Raw genomic sequence first — 23021 nt, 5'->3', positions numbered from 1 at the left:
AGACATGTTGTCTCTGTCACCTATAATCTGAGTGTAAATGGTTCAGACTGATTATTAAAAGTGGTAATACACAAGCTAATGAATTTACCAACTGCTTCTATAAAAACAGGACATTCTATGAAAAGGTGATGAATGGTTAAAATAGCATTACATACCTCACACAGGTGGTTCATCTGGCCCCAGCAAATAATGTGTTAGATGACTATGACCTATGTGGAGCTGAGCAAGAACAACTTCTTCTCTTCGGACTCTGCATAGACCGGACTGCCATTGCATGATTACAGGTTTAATTGGTATTAGTATGGATGTTTCAGGGCACAAGGGCAATTGGGGCCAAAATGTACCTATTCTTGTTTTTTTTGTTTTTTTTTTTGTACTTAATTGGTCTGATTTTTGCATAATAGGAATTCGTATTTGCTTCAGGAATCTAAATAGCTTATTTAGATTCGCAACATTTCCAATAATATGGACGGGTGATATAGGTTCTTGCACTTGACAGTGAAAGGAAGAACTTTTTCTGATATGATCATAATGCATAGAGGTGGGACATCCCTTACGAGCAGGTACATATTGGTTGGGTGTGTATGCCCTATACGTAATCTTGCTAGAACAACCTCTTCCTGTAGCTAGAATTCCATAATTCTGGTTTCTCTTTGATTTGGAGCAATTTGTTGTTTATTTGTGATTTCCAGGTCTTGGACCACTGAACCGTATAGATTTTTTCAATACGATTTAAATAATCTATATATGAAACTTGGTATTTTTTGCTGGTGTTGGACTACTTGATCTGCTCTCTCATTACCCTCATTACTCATGGAATAACACTTTCAATGCTAGCATTGAAAGTGTTAATATTTTCTAAGACTATTATTGTGTATAATTCTGCAGTATAACCACATTCAACTGGTAGTGATATGGAAACTGTAAAAGAAGAAAAGACAGTTGTGGCACCAATGGCAGAGTCTGTTTTCAAACCATCCGTACATATTAGGGAAATTTGAGCATTGTTGAGTGCACGGCCTTTATTTATGAAGTTGTTTAATACTTTCATTTTCAAGACATTACTTGAGGGTGCTGACTCTCTTTAAAAATTACAGCTGTGCATTACAGGCTCTGAAAAAGGATAAGTTTTTGCCTTTTTATTTACCTAATTGTTATTTTATATTGTACTTTATACGTAGTCTTATAGTTATTGTTACGCTGGTTATTTTTATTTTTAATTTAGATAAAGAGTTTTGGTAGATTACTACTTAATATATGCAAAACTGTTATTTCGTTCAAATCTTGGGGCCATGGTTTTTGTATAGAGTAGTAGGGATTTCAAATTTTTAATTCTGGTAACTAGGCAGCTCTAACGTATAATTATATAGCGTAATACGCATCACTGCATTTAGGATTCTATTAGATAGAGTAGTATTGACAATTAATAATTAAATTTATTCATCTTATTAATTTAAAATATCATGCCCCAGACTAGAGCAGCAAAGCAACGGGCACAAAGTGGCAGGAGTGCTGTGACTCAGGGAAGAACTGAGGGGGGGGGTTAATTCTACAACGCATCACAGCCTAAAAAAATGTGCAACTTGTGAAATGTTTGCTGAACTCTCTGGAACAGAACAAGATCTAGCCAAGGAGGATGTCTTTGTGTGTGCCAGGTGTGGAGAGTGTCTAGAAATTAGGCATCAACTCAGCGTTCTACTGGGCATCTATGAGAGCTTGAGGTGCAGGGTAGATGCCTTCGAAGAAATTAATATGAGGGGCCCATCAAGCTCTCAGCTGCCTAACTCAACGCCAGAGCTCACTCCTGGGCATCAGGCAACACAGCGGCAATCTCCAAGGCAGAAAGCTTTGTCCAAGTCACCAACAATAACTAGTTCCAAAGGAACTAGTTATTGTTGGTGACTATTCTCAGGGAGATGGGGAATATATTGTGTAAAAGGGATAGAGGGAAGGGGAACAGTGTATGTCTGCCAGGGGCAAAAGTTGATGACGTAAAGCATGTCACCTTTTAAGGGCACAAAAGGTGATATTGTTGTACACATTGGCAGCAGTGACATTAAGAGTAGGTGATCTGCAGATTTACTTAACAAGTACAGGTCAATGTTGCAAAAAAGTTGTGAATTAGGGTTAAATTTGAAAGTGTCGACAATTCTGCCCAGACACGATAGGAGGGAGTACATGATGAGAGCCTTGTCAATCAATTTGGACCTGGAGGAAATGTGCAAGTCTCAAGAGGTAAAATTTTTTTCAGCCTGGTCTGTGCTTGTTAACAGGAGAGACTGCTTCTACAGGGATGAGATACACTTAAATAGAAAGGGTGCACGAATATTTGCTGATGCTATCGAGGCAGTCTTAGGTGGGTCGGAAAACTACTAGCTTGGAGGGATTCACACACTAAAAGGTTAAAAGCAGCTGCAGGCAGAGGTGAAGGTGTTTCTTGCACAACTTCTATTAGAATAAGTAGCAACCTGGAGCGAGGGGTGCTGGGGGTTTCAGGGACTGATAGCAATCATCATGTACAGAAAGGATAGACAGGATAGGAAGGGAGGAGGTGTTATGCCGTTAATTAAGAAAAAACATAAAATCAAAAGAAGTGCATCCAGTTGACATAGATGAACAATGCACTGTTGAGTCAGTTTGGTGTGACATAAGCACTGCGAAAGCAAAAATAAGACTAGGAGTGTGTTACAGGCCTAATGACTTGAATGAGTACAATGAACAATTGTACAGAGAAATAGTGGGCTATAAATCCGAATGTCTTATAATGGGGGATTTTAACTTCCCAAATATTGACTGGAACTTGTGGGTTGGTCATTCACACAATAGTAAGACTTTTGTGGATTTATTGGATGATTGTTTTCTGCAGCAGTATGTTCGAGAGGCAACCAGAGAGGGTAATAGCAGTGATCATTCGTGTATTAGGAATTTGCAGATAAAGAAACCATTAGGTGGCAGTAATCACACTGTACTGATGTGGGATTTATTTAAAGATATAATTACCATCAGGGGTAAAGGAAAGGGTTTTTGCTTTCGTAAAGGTTAGTACAGTGGACTCAGACAGTTTTTAAATTCTGTACAGTGGGATCAACTAACGATGTTACCAACAGTAAATTCTAAGTGGGAAGCATTCAAGGAATTAATCGTGGAATTAATCTACTAAAAGTTTCATACCTATTAAGAAATATTGTTCAAGGTTTAGGCCTAAATGGTAATGAAATGAACTAATGAGACTCGTGACAGAGAAGAAAAATGCATGGGATGAATATCAAGTGACTCAGAAGCCTATGGCAGATATAAGCTAGTCTGTAATCAGGTCACAAAGGTGGTTAGGCAGGCGAAGTCAGATTACAAGAAATCTTTGGAAAAAGATGCTAAGAAAAACAGCAAGGATTTCTTTACTTATATAAACTCTAAAAGGAAGGGGATGAATCTGATTGGTCCACTGTATATCGATGGTTCGGTTGTTGATGATCCTGCTCAGATAGCAAACAAACTGAATGAGTATTTTGTATCTACATTCACACATGAGGAGTTATTAAGGTTTGAAAATGGCAGAAGGTTATCAAATTTTAGAATGGTGCTTAATGATTTTGTTATAACTGAGAGCAATGTGGAGGAGAAATTGTTAAGTTAAACATAAGAAAGGCACCTGGGGTGGATGGGATCTATACAGTTATATTAAAGGAGGCGACACAGCAACTAAGCAAACCCTTAGCCATAATTATGAGAGCATCCTTGGACTCAGGGGATGTGAAATATATCCCCAATTCACAAAGGGAGATCGAAGGGCGACACGAGTAATTACAGACCAGTTATTTTAACTTCTGTTCCGGATAAAATAATGGAGTCATTGGTTAAAGATGCATTGCAGGATCATCTAGACAAGACTGCAGCAATAATTCAGACACAGCATGGGTTTGTTAAGGGAAAGTCTTGTCTTACAAATTTGATAGGATATTATGATGTGGTTACAAAGGAACTGGATACAAAAAATAATTTTGGTATATATTTGGATTTCAAGAAAGCTTTTGACACTGTTGCACATGGAAGACTACTGTAAATTGGAGCAGAATGGTATTAAGGGTAAGTTGTTACAATGGATAAAAGGATGGTTGAGTGGGAGAAGACTGAGGGTGGTAATGAATGGGTGCTGCTCTTCGTGGACTAATTTTATTAGTGGAGTCCCACAGGGTTCTGTGTTGGGTCCACTGCTGTTTTGTATATTTATCAATGATATTGATGAGGTATATCGTCAGGTTTAGTGTCGAAGTTTGCAGATGATACAAAGGTTGGCAGGGTTGTTAATGACAGTAATGGCAGTGTGCTACTGCAACACGATCTAGATAACTTGGGCAGATGGGCTAGAAGGGGCAACTGAAGTTTAACCTTGATAAATGCAAAATACTGCATATGGGTAGAAGTAAACCCAGAGGAATGTACCAACTGTGTGGTACTACACTCAATGTGGGTAGAAAATGAAAAAGACCTGGGAGTAATTGTGCAGTCAGATATGACGTTTTCTGAGCAATGCAGACAGGCTGCCAGGGCAGGCCATGGGGTTTTGTCAATGATATATAGGAATTTTGCTAGCAGGGAGAGGGAGGTGATTGTCCCTCTGTATAAGGCAATGGTCAGGCCATGGCTTGAGTACTACGTACAGGTCTGGAGGCCTCATTTTAGGAAGGATGTAGATTTGTTTGAGCGTGTACAGAGAAGGGCAACAAGATTGGTGAGGGGAATGACGGGATCCTCTTACCAAGAGAGGCTTGAGTTCTGCCAATTGCAGTGGCTGGATACTAGGCACCTGCGCGTTGATCTGATTGAGGTGTATAAGCCCTTCAATGGGTCGAGCAAGCTGAATTCTGAGGGGGGATCCTTCCACTTGTTCAGATTACGAACCTAAGTGGGCATAAATTCAAATTAAGAAAAGACAGATGTAGAACAGATGTGCGGAAATCTGCCTTTAGCCAGTGGGTGGTTAATTGCTGGAACAAGCTTCCATCTGTTGTTGTGGAAGTTGATAGGTTAAATAAATTTAAGGAGGAACTGGAGAGGCGGAATGGTATGTTTTTTTTTTTTTTTTTGGCTGATGCTGCATAAGCTCAAACTTGTTTTCTTGCATCACATGGCGCCACTACTACTACACCATTTATGAAAATAGGTATCACAGTGAATGAATTTTACAGACCAGGGTGGATCAGGTACATCAGTCTCTTTATGTATATAGCCAGGCCTCACATAACATGAGTTCGATTAACGCATTTTTCAGTTACCGCTATTGAAAAAAATTAAACCACTTTTCACTTTATAAATTTTCAGTTACCGCGATCTTTTTTTTTATGTGATAGTTGAAAAAGATTTGAATCTAGCGTTAAGCTTGCCGCATGTTAGATGGGCAATAAACAAACGTTTCCCTGCTGACTACCTCAGTGTGTTCCCGCAACCATCGGAAGAAGACATGTTATTTGTTTGTCTCCGGTTAATAAAGTTAATGACAACTTGCATTTAAAAATTCTAATTTTTAAATGAGCCAGATGAAAATGTTACCACGGAGGAGATAACAGTAAAAGAACTAGATGAAATCTTTTGTAACTCAGAGAACCTCAAACAAAAGGTTTGAGATTCTTTGCAATATTTATTTCGCCAGGCCCAGAGAAGATTGTTGTCGGCTATCAGAAATTGATTGATGAAAAGAGAAAGTTAACACTTCAATTTCTGTAACAAATTGTTTCTTTATTGTGTATTTTATGTCAGAGGTTCCCAAACTTTCTCGGATCACAGCGCCCTTAGCGTCTCAGTAATTTTTTTGCAGTACACCTATACCCAAAGAAATACCTAACAGTTCCGTTTATTAGGTAGTTAGGTCCAAACAACTTTATAAGAAGTGTTGAAACTGTGAACTACCACCTTGAGCTAGTAGTTCACGTGGCGTCCAACAGATGTCAAGTATTGCTATGCTTCCTCAAAAATTTTAAATATTCCAAGGAGAACAGTTTGGGAACCTATGTTTTATGCAATAAACATTTAACTCCATAATTAGTTTCATTATATTTTACATGGTATAAAGTTAAAAAGTTATTTAAAAGGTCTTTTTATAATCCATTATGGACAGTCCTGAAGGTCAAGGACCAATTATAATTTTTTCTATTGATTATTATATTTGATTAATGCATTTCCGTTTTGTGCGATGCACTCGTGGGACAAATTAATTGAGGTCAGCCTGTATTGTCAAATTGAAAGTTCCGGGTACACAATAAACCTTTTAGACGAATACCAGTGGGTGGGTCAATTTCCTGCCGGTTTGCTGTTGTAGAATGCAGTCCATTCTGGGCTGACAGACATTGGTCGAAGAGGTTGATGGGCTGGGCGACCGAATTTTGGCTGCATAACTGAGGAGCAGCATTTTCCTTTGGACAGGGGAGGTTCTACATGCTCCTAGAGCAGTTCAGAGGGCACTGCAGACTCTGCAGTTGGTGCCGCAGTGTCTTTGAATGGTATCAGCACATGTTCCAAAGCCGAGTCATAGACAACAGCACAATAATCTAGACGAGATCTGATAAATGCACGATACAGAAATAGAAGGGAGTATCTATTGGCAACCAATTTCATGGCAGAAATGGATCTGAGCAAATTAAGTTTTTTTTCAGGCAGAGAGTTTGGAGATATGTTATGTGAGAAATGAAGTTTTTAAGTTTGGTGTCCAACATTAAACCTAGGAATTGAAGATTACTGGTGAGAGGGATCAGGTGATTCTTTGGCCGAAGTTCGAGATGCAGCTTGTGTTTTTTGCAGAAGTGAATTGCAACTGTTTTTTTTGTTCAGACATACAATATCCATTTTGCATTGTTCATATTTCTAGCTTGTTTAGGGATAGCCATCTTTGAATGGTATGAATATCTTTTGAACTGCAAGATATAGTGAGATCACTGGTGTACATATATAGTTCTACAGTATTGGGAATGCTCTGAGTTATGGTGTTGAGCCTAAGTGAAAAAAGAGTAGCACCAAGTATTGATCCTTGTGGGATACCCTCTTCCTGAGTAAAGATACGAGAAAGCACTGTTTACTTGTTTAGATAGGTTCCGTGTTGAAGAAAGTTTTGAACAAATTTTTGTAAATGTCCTCGTAATCCTAGGGAGTAAAATTCTTGCAATATGCCATACCGCCAGGTTGTATCAAAAGCCTTTTGAATATCCAAACCTACCATTACGAGATTTATTTATTTATTTCGTATGATGTGATCAATACATGAAGGAATCAGTTTTTTTTGCTTCCTTCGTGTATCGTGGCCGGGATATCCAACCAACCGGTTGGTTCGGCACCATTGTGATATCCAGCTCGAGGCAGGAATCGAACCCGCGACCTTTGTGTTGCCAGGCAGGCACTTTACCTACCTGGCTAGCCCGGTCGGCACCATTACGAGATGTTCATTCTTCTCATAAGCATTATGGATATTTGTCTATGCTTTCATGATGAGATCCAAAGTGGCTCTATTTTGTCGGAATCCAAACTGATTGTTGTTTAACAGGATGACTTACCTGAGTTTCAAGAACTCAGGTAAGTCATCTGTGTATAATCCTTTCTAGAGTTTTACTTAGATAACTGGTGAGGGAGATTGGTCAGTAATTTTGTGGGAATGATCTTTTCCTGGTTTGGGAAAGGCTGAGATAACTGAGTAGTGCCAGGTAGAGGAATATGTACCTTCAAGAAAGATCTCATTAAAGAAAGTTATTAATACGTTCAAATCTGTATTGCTTAGGTGTTTTAGCATTACATAAAAGATTCCACCAGTTCCAGCAGTGCTGGTGAAATCTTTTAGGTGATCTATTTAATGCTGTTTGGAGTTCAAGTAGACAAAAAGGTTGATTGAGTAGTTTGGAAATGTATCTTGTATCATTCTGCTAAAGTTTTGATTTGTAGAAAGGAAGCATCATAAGTTGTAATGGCAGATGTCTCAGAGAATGTCTCTGCAAGTGTGTTAGCTATTTCTTGTCTATTCTTGGTTAAGATTGGAACAGATACTGGTAGATATTTACCATTTAGTTGGCAAATTTTTTTTTCCAAATATTAGATGGCTAGTATCCTTTGTGATAGAGGAGGCAAACTGTACCCATGAATCTTTTTTGGCTTTTCTTCTGATTTGTCATGCTTAAGCCTTTTAAATTTAACTAGGTTGCTGGTGGTTGGAAACTTGCAGAACAGATTCCAGGCTTTATTTCTTTCCTTTTTTGCTATTGTACAAGTATCATTCCACCAGTGTTTAAGGTGCATCTATGATTGAAAGCAGAAGGCTGTAGTATTGCTTCAGATACTTCTCCCAGTATTTGCTTAGTAATGCGCTTAGATTCATTGTCAATGAGTACCAGTTGTATCAATTGGCTGTCAAAGGAGATGGAGGTAGAATTCTTTTCCCAACCTGCTTTAGAGAATTTGCATATTACCTGGATGATAGGGGCATTGTGTCTGCACTGTTTGAATTCTGCTTATAATTGGGAAATGATCACTGTTGCGCAGATAATATAAAACTGTCCAATTTATAATAGGAAATAATTCAGGGGAACAAACAGTTAAGTCAACTTCTGACATAGATCCCATGGAGAGATGAGAGTAGGTGTTATGCCCAGTGTTCAGCAATGTTAGGGTCAGTTGTTCTGAGTTTTTCTATAAAGTGTCCTCTATTATCTATGTGAGCAGAACCCCATAGTGGATGATGTACATTTATGTCACCAAGAAGACAGAAAGGAGAAGGTATTTGTTTTATAAGATCTTCTAATTCTTTCAATCTGTAGATATTGTAAGGTGGAAGGTATAATGAGACTAGAGTTATTGTTTGTTCCACTGCTACACGTACTGCAATAGCTTCTAAGTGGGTCTGGAGTAGAATGTTACAAACTGGTATTTTACAATCCACTCGAATTGCAATTCCTCCGTGTGCACGGCTTGAAAAATTTCAAGCTGTTCTGTAGGCTGTATAATTTTTAATCATAAAAGTTACCTATGGATTTAAGTTAGTATCTTGTAAACAAATAGCGCTAGGGTTATATCGTGAGATCAAATCGTATATTTCATCAGTATTACTGCATAAACCTCTGCAATTTCATTGTACAGAACATTGCCCATGGAAGTATATGTAGAAAAGGCATGCAGCAGAAACTATACATTGATGAGCCAGAAAGCAGAGAGAGACGCTGTTAGAGATGAGTCCTTAATTAACCTAACTGCGGTCTTCTGAATGGAATCTAGAAACCTGAGAGAAGATTTGGGGGCACTGCCCCAAAGGTGGGAACAATATTCCCTGGCAGGGTGGATGTGCGATTTGTACCGAGTGAACGGCTCTTTGGAAGAAAAGTAATGTGGAGAGCAAAAGAGAAAACCATGTGTCTTAAATGCAGAGGAAGCAATATTTGCAATGTGCTTGTGCCAAGAGCGATTAGAAGTCAGGGTAATCCGCAAAAGGGATATATCAACTTGCCTAGAAATCAGAGTGTCACTAAAGATAAGCACAGGAGCAGAAGAATCCTTTTTGAGAGATCTAAGACAGGACTGAGTTTTAGAAGGATTGAAATCAACTAAATTGTTTTTGCTCCACTGGAGAATTACCTGGAGGTCGGCATTCAAGGAATTGGTAGTGGATATTCGAGAAGTTGAAGCTGATAGAGCAGGGCGAAGTTTCTCAAATTGGAAAGTGGAATGCAACATGCTATCACCAGTGACACTATGGATAGGATTTCCGGTCAACGGAAGAAGGTCATTAATATACAAGAGGAAAAGAGTGGAGGGAAAAAAGTGAACCTTGGGGGACACCAGCATTAGTTGAAAAGTTAGAAGACAGAGCAATCTACCATCGTCCTCAATGTCAGTCAGAGAAAAAACTGGATGACCAATTACAAAAAACAGTTGTCAAACCATAAGATGGAACCTTGTTTAGAAGGACTTTCATCAACCGGTGAAATACCACCACTTTGCTTATTGGAGGCTTGAAGTGGTGAAACCCATGTTTAGTCTCTAGAGCAAAGTTTCCGGCATCCCCCCCCCATACTTCTCCTTCAACCCATGCACGGTACTAAGTACTATAGGTTTTGATACCTTTCGTGTTTGGGGTTTTCATAAAAAAAAAAAAAAAAAAAAAAAAAACACGCTCAAAAGCCTTTGAGATGTCAAGAGCAACTGCTTGTGTTTCACCGAACTTTTCCATAAATGGGTAACATAAGCCAGAGTATCATCAGTGGATCAACACTGACGAAATCTGGCGATCGTTGATCAGACAGAAGGTTTCTAGATAGCTTAAGAGGTGGTGGTTAATTGATTTCTCCATTACTTTAGAAAGAGTAGAAGTAATGGGACAATAATTGGATGGGAGTGATTTGTCACCCTTCTTTTTTTTTTTTTAGGAACTTGCTGGATATGAGCAAATTTCCAAGCAGAAGTAAAAACACCTTTGGAAAAAGAAAGTGAAAAAAAAAGGTAGGAAAGAACAGGGGTAAGTTCAGGAGCACAGGTTTTGAAAACAAGTGGAGAAATACCATCAGGACCTTTGAGCTTTATTAGCATCAAGATTTGTCAAAATCTTTCTGGACCAACACTATTTTTAAAGGTTACAACCAAAAAAAATCAAAGATTGTAAAAGGTTGTAAAATCAAAGGTTATGCAAAGCCTGTGGATATTTGCATAACCGTGGCCGTTCAGTAGAAAGCTGGTGCACATGCAAAAATTTGAATCATGATGAGAGGGCTGACATAAAGAGATCAAAGCAACAGTTATGTGCAATTTACTGAATGGTGAGCATGATTGTTACAGACGTTTGATTGGTTTCATACAGTGCTACAGACAACGAAATGGCCAGTAGAAAACATCTGGATGATTTTACCAGGGGTCGAATAAGTGGGAAGCTCGAAGTGCGAGGAGTGTGGCTGCTGAGTTCGGTATAACCCATAGCATTGTCTCACGTGCATGTTCGACCTTCAGAATGACAGGTACAGCTGTTTGAAGGACTAGTGGTGGTAGTCTATGAAAAACAATGCCCAACAATGACCGCTATATAGTGCTACTGGCCAAGAGGGACTGACACAAGACAGTGGGATCCATTGCAAACCAGCTGCACAGAATGCAGTATACTATGGCCAGGCGACCGCACAGGATGTAGTATACTATGGCAAAGGTGGACTGTTTGCCCGACGGCCAGTACACCTACCCATCGGAGACACAGTTTACAGAACGTCAGCTTATCTCGCGAGAGGTTGGCACATAGTATCACTCCGCAAACATCACTGAAAGGGATTGATATGGTAGTCGAGGTGTTCTCGTCAGGGGAGGCGTTATCTTGGATGGACATATGCAACTCCAGATAATGGAAGGCAGTACTGTAACGGGTGCACGCTACTGTACTGAAGTAATCCTTACCCATGTGTGTCTGTTCCGAGGTGCCATTGGCTCTGAGTTCGTGTTTATGGATGATAACGCCACACCCCATCACACTGCAGCTGTTGATATGTTTTTGGAAAGTGAGGATATTGTTCGTATGGATTGGCCTGCTCTGGGGAGATGCCTAGCAGCACAACCACACCCACCAGAAAATGTTCACCAGCTGAAGATGGTGCTGACAGAGGAATGGAGAATGTTACTGTTGTTATTGTTTGTTATTTGGTTTTTAGGTGCATTAGCAACTAAGGCCATATTGCTCCGGGGATATGCGGTGGTCATTCCCTGATCTTTCCGCATCCTCTGTATTTCGTGGTCAAGGGCTCAAACCCCGCTCTGATCAAGAAGCGTGTGCTACGCACTGCTGCTCCTGCTCACCTGGCTACAGAGGCGCCGACGATATTACTGCAACACTTACCAACAACATTGTTCTAATGTATGGGCAGGCGGTGCAAAGCCTGCATGAACATTAGGGGTTGCCATATCTCCTACTGAGGACCACCTCTTCCCTTTGTTCCATCTTTGGCAGTGATGCATCTGTATCATGGAAGCCAGTTCTATGTTGCCATTTTTGAATAAACGGTGTCTACAATGTTTTGTTTCCGTTGTTGTTATTTCTTTCATTTCTTACTTCACGAGATGCCTGTGGTATGCTTTTACCATATCCAGGCCACTCCTATGAGAAGCTACAGGTGAAAACCTGACTGGTCCTCAAGTTTTGCACACTGGTGTAGTATATTTAATGGCCAATTCATTAACTAGAGATAAAAAAAAAAATTGCTCAGAATTGCTTCAAAATTCTGAGTCTTATTGCAAAACTGTAGTTTTTTTTTTTTTTTTTTTGATAAACATGGAGAAAAAAATTGCTAGAATGGTGAGCTTGAGGATGGGGCAAAGAAACAAAGTCCACGTCATTAATCCATGAAACTGGCAGCTATGGAAAAAACTAAAATTATTATTATTTGTAATTTTTGCAAACTACAAATGTTACCTTGTAAAATGTCTATAAGCTTCTATCTCATATCATTTTGCCTGGCAAAATGTGAGATAGAAGCTTATAGACAGCATCTGCAAATAAAGAGATGCTGTCATCCCTTGTGAGTGATAAATTTCACCAGGGATGCATATATAAAATCCCATGGACTAACAGAAGACCGGATCTCATAAAGTTCAAATACTGGTGGTGGGGGGGGGGGATGTAAAAAATATGGCAGGGCAGTGAATCTGAATAAGGTTAAAGCTTAAGGAACTGGATGACTATCTTAATAGGAATGGGACTAGTATGAATAATGTATTTTATTTGAATTTTAATTATTATTTTATTGATATATTTATGGCTGATGTATAAAGAGTTCACCCAGTTGCTTCATTCAGCTAATATAATATACATAATACAATGCAAAATGACACAATACAATACGAGATGTGGCTTTTAAATAACGAGACTGCTGCAATGAAATAAATATGAATTATTTCATAACTTACAAGTTATCCCCCTTTGAAATAAATAATACAAGCACAGAAGCATTTCTGTAAGTCGCCTTTTCTAAGCCCATTTACTAGGGTGCTTCAATAAAGAATCGCCCCCACCTACTTCCACATATTGCTGAGTCATGATATTATATGTGTCGCCTCACACATATCTCTGTACTAAAGGCGTAAAATTTCAGCCTTGTGTCTTAATTTGTTTTTCTTTTACAGAGCTGAACATGTGACGAAGTAACACCATGGACAAAGTTGAAGCCAGAGCTGGAATCCGGTATCTGTTCTTGAAGGGGAAACCTCCTAAAGAAATCCACGAGGAGGTGATTGATGTATATAAGGATAAGAATGAAGCCCCATCCTATGGCATTGTGAAGCACTGGCATAGACAGTTTAGGTGTGGCTGGACATTGGTAGAATCTGAGGCCCATCCCAGGTCGTCCCAGCACAATCAGAAAAGTGGAGTCGTTAATCACGGAAGATAGCTGGATATCTGTGCGTGAATTGTCCCAGAAGGTGAATATTAGTGAGAGCTCCACTGAAACAGTCCTTCGTGGCCAACTCCATTTACGAAAATTGAGTGCAAGATGGAGTCCCTGATTATTGACCGGTTTCCAAAAGACTGATTGACAACAGAAATCACAAGAGTTGTTAGCCTTGTGCCAAAAAAAAAAAAAATAAATAAAAGTAAATAAATAAATAAGGAAGACTTTTTCTCTCATCTAATCACTCAGGATGAAAGTTGGATATACCATTTCAACCCTGAAAGTAAAAAGCAGTCCATGGAATGGCAACATCATGGTCCCTCCCCCCCAAGAAGACAAGGGTCCAAGCGTCAGCAGGAAAGGTCTTGCTGACAGTGTTTTGGCACGAGAAAGGCATATTAATGACTGATTACCTGCTAAAAGGTAGAACAATTACAGGTGCCTATTGTTATTATACTTACCCACAAAATTACAGGAGAATATCAAAACATGTAGGCATGGCATGCTGTCCAAAGGTGTGAAAATGCTTGAAGACAATGCCCCAGTTCACACTTCTGAAATTGCAAAATCACAAGCAGTCACTTGTGGATATGAAATACTGCCCCATCCAGCCTAATCACCCAATCTTGCGCCATCGGACTTCTTGTTTCCTTCCCTCAAATCATTTTTTTGGGGACCCACTTCCAGGATGACGAGACACTCATTTCTGCAACAGCCATGGTTCAAAGACCAATCTCACCACTTCTAGAAAAACGGTATCTGTAGCCTCATCCATCGATGGGAAAAATGTGTAAATCTGCACGGTGGCTATGTAGAGAAGGACTAAAACCTGTGCCAAGAATCAACAGGCTAGCACCTCTGCAGCTAGTCTGTTGTCAGGGTGATTCTTTATTGAATCACACTGGTCATTTTTTTCTGAATGTCTTCAATGGACTGAAAAGGGATTCACTTAATTAAAACTTTTCTTAGAAAAATGTTAGAAGGTCTGCAAGTAGAGTGCATCTCCACACACTGGGATTTGTTCTTTGGGTAGAAACTGACAGTGTATGCTAACAGTGTGCTGGAGCATCCAATCATCCTTCCACAACTCAGGTCTCTTCCTTCTATGTAGCATGTTTGATTGACAGTCTGATTTGGTAGGACATAGTCAGCCACAAGAATTCTTTTAATATCGAAGAAAACAAGAAGCATGGTTTTGATTTTGACATTCTTGCTTTTCTTTTGATATGGGAGATTGTTTTGTCCTCTACTGCACTGAGTGTCTTTTAAGTTCTGGGTTGTACTGAAACAGCAAACTAAAAACCATCTCCACAAACTTGGAGTCCTCTTATTCTTTGACTTCCATTTAAAATTTTTGGTGCACACTTTTCTCATGCCTAAATTTTCAATTCAAATTTGTCTGTTTCTTTGTCCATACAGCGTTCTGATACAACCATTGTAATGTTTAAATGATGATCACCTTTAATCAGTCTTTCCCTGATCCACATTTTCATTAATTTTTTTTGTGGATACCGAACAGCCTGGTCACTTGTCATCCACAGTCTCTCTTCCTTCTAAATATATTTTATGCCGTCCAAATGCACGAGCTCATGCCATAGTATCTTCTCCATAAACTTGCCATAACAACTCAATTTTCAGTTGTAGTTAAAAATTTGAGGTAGATTCATTTCTGTATTCTAAGGCAAAGTAGTAAAACACAAGGTAATGAAAACTTGTTTCATTGCAGAGTGAATGAGCATGTCAGAAAGTGACTTGGCAGACAAGTAGGGAAAGGTTCAAGGTACATTGTGGCAACTGGTGTGTGGTGACTACATATGCAGTCTTGTTATTTAATAATCATACCTTATATAATATAATTTTAACATTATATTATGTAATGGAGAAAGCAAATGAATATAAAACGTCAATATGCCTGACATTTGTGGATTATGAAAAAGCATTTGACTCCGTACAGAATAAGGCAATGTTTCGGACACTGGAAAGACCAGGCAATATATGAAGAAAATATATGAGAATGCTACCTCCTTTATTAGATTAGACAAAAGGCAGTAGCAAATTTAAGAAAGGCAGATTCATATACTTATCTTGAACCAGTGATTAGCTGTAACAATGATAAATGGCTGGAAGTCAAGAGAAGAATATCATTTTGGATGGATAGCATTCAGGAAATATATAGTCACATGCTGAGGAGAAATATCCCAATTGGTCTAAAATATAGTAGTAGTAATAGTGGCATGTGATGCAAGAAAGCAAGAGTATGAGCTTATGCAGTATCAGCAAAAAAAAAAAAAAAAAAAAAACACCACACAGCCATCCTCTCTAAATGTTTATCCAGTTTCTCCTTAAATTTATTTAACCTATCAACTCCCACAATGACAGATGGAAGTTTGTTCCAGCAATTAACCACCTGCTGGCTAAATGCAAATTTCCACACATATATTCTATATGTCTATCCTCAATTTGAATTTATACCCCCTTAAGTTTGTAATCTGAACAAGTGGAAGGATCCCATCAGAATTCAGCATGCTCAATGAATATCATTCATTGAGCATGAATGATATTCATTCAAGGCCTTATACACCTCAATCAGATCACATCGCAGGTGCCTAGTCTCCAGCTGCTGCAATTTGCAGAACTTAAGTTCCTCCTGGTAAGAGGGGCTTAAGTTCTGTAAATTAAGATCCCTTTATTTCCCTCACCAATCTTGTTGCCCTTCTCTGTACACGCTCAAGCAAATCTACATCCTTCCTAAAATGAGCCTAAAAGGCAGTTAAGCAGTAAATGCCAGGTTGAAAAAATACCCCCCCCCCCATGGTTGCAAGGAAAGATGGACATTTAGCATTGAGCCAGGTGTGTTCAATGCAAAGTCAAGTTAGGAAAACTTATTTTGTGTAAACTAGAGTTCCACACTATGATTAATGGCTTCATCTCATAGTTTTGTTGTTGCTTGGGCATTCCATATTTGCTAACGTGCAACACATTTGCAAGTGATTACAATTTATAGTCTGTATGTGGAACCAAATAAATTTGTTCCATATGCAGACTATAAACCAAATACAGGACCTTGCTGATTTAAGCTTCTCACCAGCTAATCATTCCCTCTAATTCTACTGACCCAGAACTTTGCAAACAAAATGAACGTCCAATCCAGATTATATGAATGCAAATAAGCATATGGGATATTCTACATATCATGGGGGGGGGATAACCATGTTGAATACTCTGCAGAGCATGTAATGTACTTAAGGACGCTTAAGTGTAAACATACACTTTATATATTACTTGGTTTGTGTGTTTCCCAGAGCAAGTTGGATAGCATGTAGCACTGCAAAACAGGTGTAAACCACTAACAAATATAACCCTTGTAACACAAGTTATGAGAGATATCTACATCCTTCTTATCCAATTATACTCATGTAATTTGCAATTCAACTTCACAGGTTTTAAACTGCGCAAACATATGATATCTTTGACGTTCTATAATCCTTTCTGGTTACCTCCATTATTGTGCTATCTCTGAATGGATTGGAGCAGTGTGACATTGGAGGCAAATTGCTGCTATGGATAAAGGGGTGGTTGAGGGGGAGAAGACAGAGAGTGGTAATCAATGGACACTGCTCATCATGGACTAATGTTATTAGTGGAGTCTCTCAGGGCTCAGTGTTGGGTCCATTATTGTTTTCTGTATTTATAAATGATATTGATGATGGTATATCAAGCTTAATGTCCAAGTTTGCAGACGATACAAAGGTTGGCAGGGTTGTCAAGGTTGAGCAGATGGGCTGAGAGGTAGCAAATGAGGTTTAACATTGACAAATGTAAAGTACTACACATGGGAAACAGTAACCCCAGATCAACGTATCAACTCTGTGGTACTACACTGACAGTGGTAGAGAATGAAAGGGACTTGGGGGTGGTTGTGCAGGCAGATATGAAGTTCTCTGAGCAGTGCAGATGGGCTGCAAGAGTAGCTCATGGAGTATTGTCAATGATATACAGGAATTTTTCCAGCAGGGATAAGGAGGTGATTATTCCCTTGTATAAGGCAATGGTCAGGCCACACCTAGAGTACTGTATACAGGTCTGGAGGCCTCATTTCAAGAAGGATGTAGAGCTGCTGGAACGAGTACAGAGAAGGGCAACAAGGTTAGTGAATGGAACAAAGGGGTGCTCTTACGAAGAAAGGCTTAAGTTTTGCAAATTACAGTGTCTGGAGACTAGGCACCAGCGAGGTGATCTGATAGAGGTGTATAAAGCCTTGAATGGTTTGAGCATGCTCAATGCTGATGGGATTCTTCCTCTAGCTCAGAAAAATCACCTGAGAGGGCATAAATTCAAATTGAGGAAAGACAGATGTAGGATAGACGTGTGGAAATTTGCCTTTAGCCAGCGGGTGGTTGGTTGGTGGAACAGACTTCCATCCCTTGTAGTGGAGGTTGATAGCCTAAATAAGTTTAAGGCTCAGCTGGACAGGTATTTTGAATGAACAGAGGGGTGAAGTGGAAGTGGGTTTTTTTTTTTTTTTGGCTGATGCTGTATAAGCTTGCTTTCTTGCATCAAATGCCTCTACTAATGCTCATGGTAGAGAAATAAAATTTATGATATAAAAAAAAAAACTTATGATATCCAAACATAAGGATATGAGAATATCTGGACACCTTAAAATCTCATGAATTTTTGGGGGATATATTCTGGAGGATGTCCTCATCCAAAACAACTCTATCCTGTTCTCATGAAAGATTAAATTGAGAGATAAAGTTCCTCCATCAACAATGGCCTGGAACATTCCAGAGAATTCATTTGCTGCCACGATGTTAGTGAATTTCAGCATGATTATCAGTAATACAAACCAATCTGGGTTGGTTGCAGACATCTGTCAACCTCCCACCTATATGAGGCTTCATACGATTAAATATTGCTGTCTTTTCTGTAATGACAATGAAATCATGGCCATTCAAGTCAGTCATTTACATTGCTTCTACCAATCTTATTATTAAAATTAGGAGAAACTGTTGTAGAAAAATCAGAACATAGGCATCCAATGAAACAAGAAAATATGGGGAAAAAAAAAAAATACAGAAAGATAGGAAATTGAGGACAATATACACTGACCCCACAACCATTCATCTAAAAGGCAAATCCTGTATTGTATCAATCAAAAAAAAAACAACTACTGAACTGCAATATTTATTTTGATTTATAATTTAACAAAATCAAAGTTTCAAGGTTTAGAAAATACAGGACATTTCAAATATACAAGGGGAATACACAGAACTTACTACAAAAAAGGCAGGAGGGCAAATTCTTTGTTTATATTAACTTTTGATGCATTACAATCACTTTCAACAGTAGGCATTTTTCTCAGTTTTACCATTATTACTCAGTTTAATTACACGGAAGTAAACAACAAACATTCACCGGATAATACGGCAAAAAAAGGTTGGTAGATACAAAGACTAGCAAAGATATGATATTACTGCTCCCATAGTTCTGGTTAGAAGGATCTGAATGCATTTATGTTTGTATGTTTTTTTTTTCAATTTCAAAGTGAATACACATACACACACACACACACACACACACACACACACATATATATATATATATATATATATATATATATATTTTTTTTTTTTTTTTGATTTGAGCAGAAACAGAAATGTAGAGGATGCATCTTATCCACTTCCTGAAGCAAGTACTTTATTGCATTATCTACTTTTATCTGAAATATGTAGATAACAATATTGTACCACCACAAAGAAAAGTAATAAAAACTATTCAAACTGTTTAAAAATAAGAAATTATTTTTAGTAGTACAAACCATGATCAGAAGATAAGGGTACTGGTGTGACTGTTGATAAGCAGCTTGGGGAAACAGCATTCCCTAACTGTGTTGCTGTTTCTGCAACCTAGAGAAGGGAAAATACAAAAATAAAAATCAAACAAACCAACAAAGAAACATAAAATATAGGGTAGTTACAATCAAACAGCATTGTTTTAAAAATCTATACACAGAATGGAAAATTGCACGGCACTGAAATTTTGAATGGGCCCTAGCAAATACAGCATAAAATTGTAGTTCAAATAAGATGGATCATTTGGTTAATCACATTGCCTGAAGCGAAGAAGAGGAATGCCAATGGTTCCTCATGATTTGGAAAATCTTTATATAAGCATATTTTGAATCATTCCGAAGACCCTCATTCAGATTATTAGTTGTCAAACTAATAGAGCAAGCTTATCTGCGAAAAGATCTAAACCCCCCAAGCACTTTGTAATTCATTTCACAAATATACGTGGTCTCAATTCTAATCTCAACGATGTCCATTTCCACTTGCAGTCTGCCAAACCCCATGTACTTTTTCTGACAGAATCTCAGTTATCGGTTGATTCAACTACTGCTCATCTCAGATGCCCAAATTATTCGCTATATGATTCCTTTCGCCTCAAAGGTGGTACTTGTGCATATGTCCATTCTGATATTCCCTGTCAGAGACTTGGCAATTTGGAATCTCCTCTTTTCAATCTTCTCTGGCTTAAAATCTCTCTACCTCATTGTGTTAAATTCATCTGTTGTCTCTACAGTTCTCCCAATTCCACTAATCATTTGGAAGTCCTTGACTTCCTCTCTTTGCAACTTGACTTTGTCCAGTCCAACTTTCCTAACAGAGAGGTAATTTTCCTTGGTGATTTTAATGCTCAACTCCAGCTGGCTTCCGTTTTCTAGTCACACCGAACCAGCTGGTCAAGATGCAGAGGCTTTTGCAATTACTAATGACCTCGCACAGATTGTTCATTTACCTACAATAATACTGGACAATCCTAATCATACAGCCAATATGCACTTCAGATCACAACTTGGTGATTGTCTCTTCTCCAATGGAACCTTTATTTCATGGCTATTCCCAACCTCGTGTTGTTTGGCATTACAAGAATACAAAATGGGATGACCTGAGAGACTTCTTTTCCTTTGTCGGATTACTGTTTCAAAACTTCTGGTCAACGTTTGTTCAGAGCGTGTCAGTGAAATTATTCTTGCAGGAATGGAATCCTTTATCCCACACTACACTTTAAAATCCCGTCCTTTATCTAAACCTTGGTTTTCCAATAAATGTGCTAAGGCTGTTCAAGAGAAGAATGTTGCATATCGCAATTGGCTTGTTTCTAATTCTCCAGTTTCATTTTCTGCCTACACCAAAGCTCGCAACAATTGTAAAGCAGTTATTAATCTGTCCAAACTAGAGTTTGAACAGGCTAACAGTAGAAAACTTGCTTCTTGCCCTAATGGTAGCCGCGCATGCTGGTTTCTTGCCAAAGCTATTGGATGCAACTTTTGCCCATCTCTGCTTCCACATCTGTCCAAACCAGATGGTCCTGTTGTCACTTCAGCCAAGGATAAAGCTGACCCGCTAGCATCCCATTTTTCTTCCAACTAATGTATTAATGACCTTGGAAAAACACCTCCCACCATTCCCAACACGCTCCATTCAATGCGTCCTGTGGTCTTTCGTCAAAAGGATGTCAGAAGGATTTTGACGAATCTTGATGCTAAGAAATCTCCAGGTCCCGATGGTATTTCTCCACTTGTTCTCAAAACCTGTGCTCCTGAACTTACTCCTATTCTTTGCCGCCTTTTTTCACTTTCTTATTCCAAAGGTGTTTTTCCTTCTGCTTGGAAATTTGCTCATATCCAGCCAGTTCCTAAAAAAGGGTGACAAATCCCTCCCAACCAATTATCGTCCCATTGTAATTACTTCTACTCTTTCTAAAGTAATGGAGAAATCAATTAACCGCCAACTCTTAAACCACCTAGAAACCTTCCATCTGATCAACGATAGCCAGTATGGATTCTGTCAGTGTTGATCCACTGGTGATATTCTGGCGTATCTTACCCTTTTATGGACTAATTCAATGGAAACCCAAGTAGTGGCTCTTGACATCTCAAAGGCTTTCGATCATGTTTGGCATAAAGGTCTTTTAAACAAGCTTCCATCGTATGGTTTGCCAACTGTTTTTTGTAATTGGTTATCCAGTTTTCTCTCTGATCGCTCACTGAGAGTGATGGTAGATGGCTATCTGTCTTCTAAATTCTCCACTAATACAGGTGTCCCACAAGGTTCAGTTCTTTCCCCCACTCTTTTCCTCTTGTGTATTTATGACCTTCTCCATTGACTGGAAATCCTATCCATAGTTTTGCTGATGATAGCAAACTGCATTCCACTTTCCATTTTGAGAAACCTTGACCTGCTCAATCAGTTTCAATTTCTCGAAAATCTGCTACCAATTCCTTAAACGCCGATCTTCAGGTAATTCTCCAGTGGGGCAAAGACAACATAGCTAATTTCAACCCTTCTAAAACTCAGTCTTGTCTTATATCTCGCAAAAAGGATATCTCTCTTTTGGGGATTTCCCTAACTTGTAATCTCTCTTGGCACAAGCACATAACAGATATTGCTTCCTCTGCATCTAAAAAAAACTTGGTTTTCTCTTTCGCTCAAGGCGTTACTTTTCTTCCAAACAGCTGCTCACTCTGTATAAATCGCAAATCTGCCCTGCCATGGAATATTGTTCCCACATCTGGGGTGGTGTCCCCTAAACCTCTCTCAGGCTTCTTGATTCCATTCAGAAGAGGGCAGTTAGGTTAATTAATGATTCATCTCTAACAGAGTCTCTCCACTCGCTCTCTCATAGACGTACTGTTTCTGCTGCATGACTCTTCTACAGATACTTCCATGGGCACTGTTCTTCTGAATTGGCTTTATAATTCCCGCTCTTTCAAAACAGTCCGAACACGTGCCACCACCAGCCAACATCCATTTACTGTCCAACTTCAAACTCACAGAACCAACTTTTCATCTTCCTTGTTTATTCATTTAACTGCCGTTTTCTGGAACAACCTTCCTTCATACGTATTTCCTGAAAATTACAGTCTACAGAAGTTCAAGTCAAATGTCAATAAATATCTTCTTTCGTCTTCTCAACCCCACCCAAACATGGTATTAAGCAGTATAGGTTCTAATACCTCTCGTGTTTGGGGTTTACATAAAAAAAAAAAAAAAAAAGATATTGACATAAACAAAAGTTGCTTGCCTGGATTGAGTTCATAAAAGTTAAAAGCACTGTATGGATTGGCATGGTTACTGGGAATGTTATGAAGAGATTGCGTCACTGGATAAGTAATATTCATTCGTCATTTACGCAGTAACGATGAAATACTATTGGGCAGTATTACAGTGAATGAAGATGGGACTGTAGGAAACCAAAAGGGTTCCTACAGTCCATCTTCCAGTGCAGGGGAATGATGAAATATTCCTGCTATAAAGTAATAAGTAAAAATCGTTCTGGTGTCGAGATTCATTTCCTTCTAGTGTAATGAGAAATGCAAACACAAATGTCACGTTTTTGTGGATCAGCCATTAATACTCAGCCAATTAAAATGCATCAGCTGCTTTAGAGAATACCAAATTTGACATGGAATACTGCCAAAAACTGTCACGTAACACTAAAAAAAAGCAGCTAGAAAATTTCCTGCTAAAAAGTTAGTCATAGCAACAAAATTTATTTAGGCTATCAACTTCCACAACAAGAGATGGAAGTCTGTTCCACCAGTCAACTACACGCTGGCTAAAGACAAAT

At 38.8% G+C, this 23021-nt stretch overlaps 1 protein-coding gene across 6 annotated transcripts in view; it reads right to left on the bottom strand.

The window, feature by feature from the left end:
• HUWE1 (HECT, UBA and WWE domain containing E3 ubiquitin protein ligase 1) overlaps positions 1-23021 on the bottom strand; it is a 1105343-nt gene that overhangs the window by 311694 nt on the left and 770628 nt on the right. For all 6 annotated transcript variants that reach the window (XM_090389849.1, XM_090389845.1, XM_090389850.1 and 3 more), the window contains one exon: positions 19207-19294. In XM_090389849.1, coding sequence (XP_090245975.1) covers positions 19207-19294 — 88 coding nt within the window. The remainder of the gene's footprint in view (positions 1-19206; positions 19295-23021) is intronic.

This window comes from Mastigoproctus giganteus, chromosome 2 (genome assembly GCF_048544385.1).
Source record: "Mastigoproctus giganteus isolate SK-2022 chromosome 2, ASM4854438v1, whole genome shotgun sequence".
NCBI classification, from domain to species: domain Eukaryota; kingdom Metazoa; phylum Arthropoda; class Arachnida; order Uropygi; family Thelyphonidae; genus Mastigoproctus; species Mastigoproctus giganteus.
The sequence above is the reverse complement of the archived record's forward strand: the minus strand, read 5'-3'. Positions and strand labels throughout refer to the sequence as shown.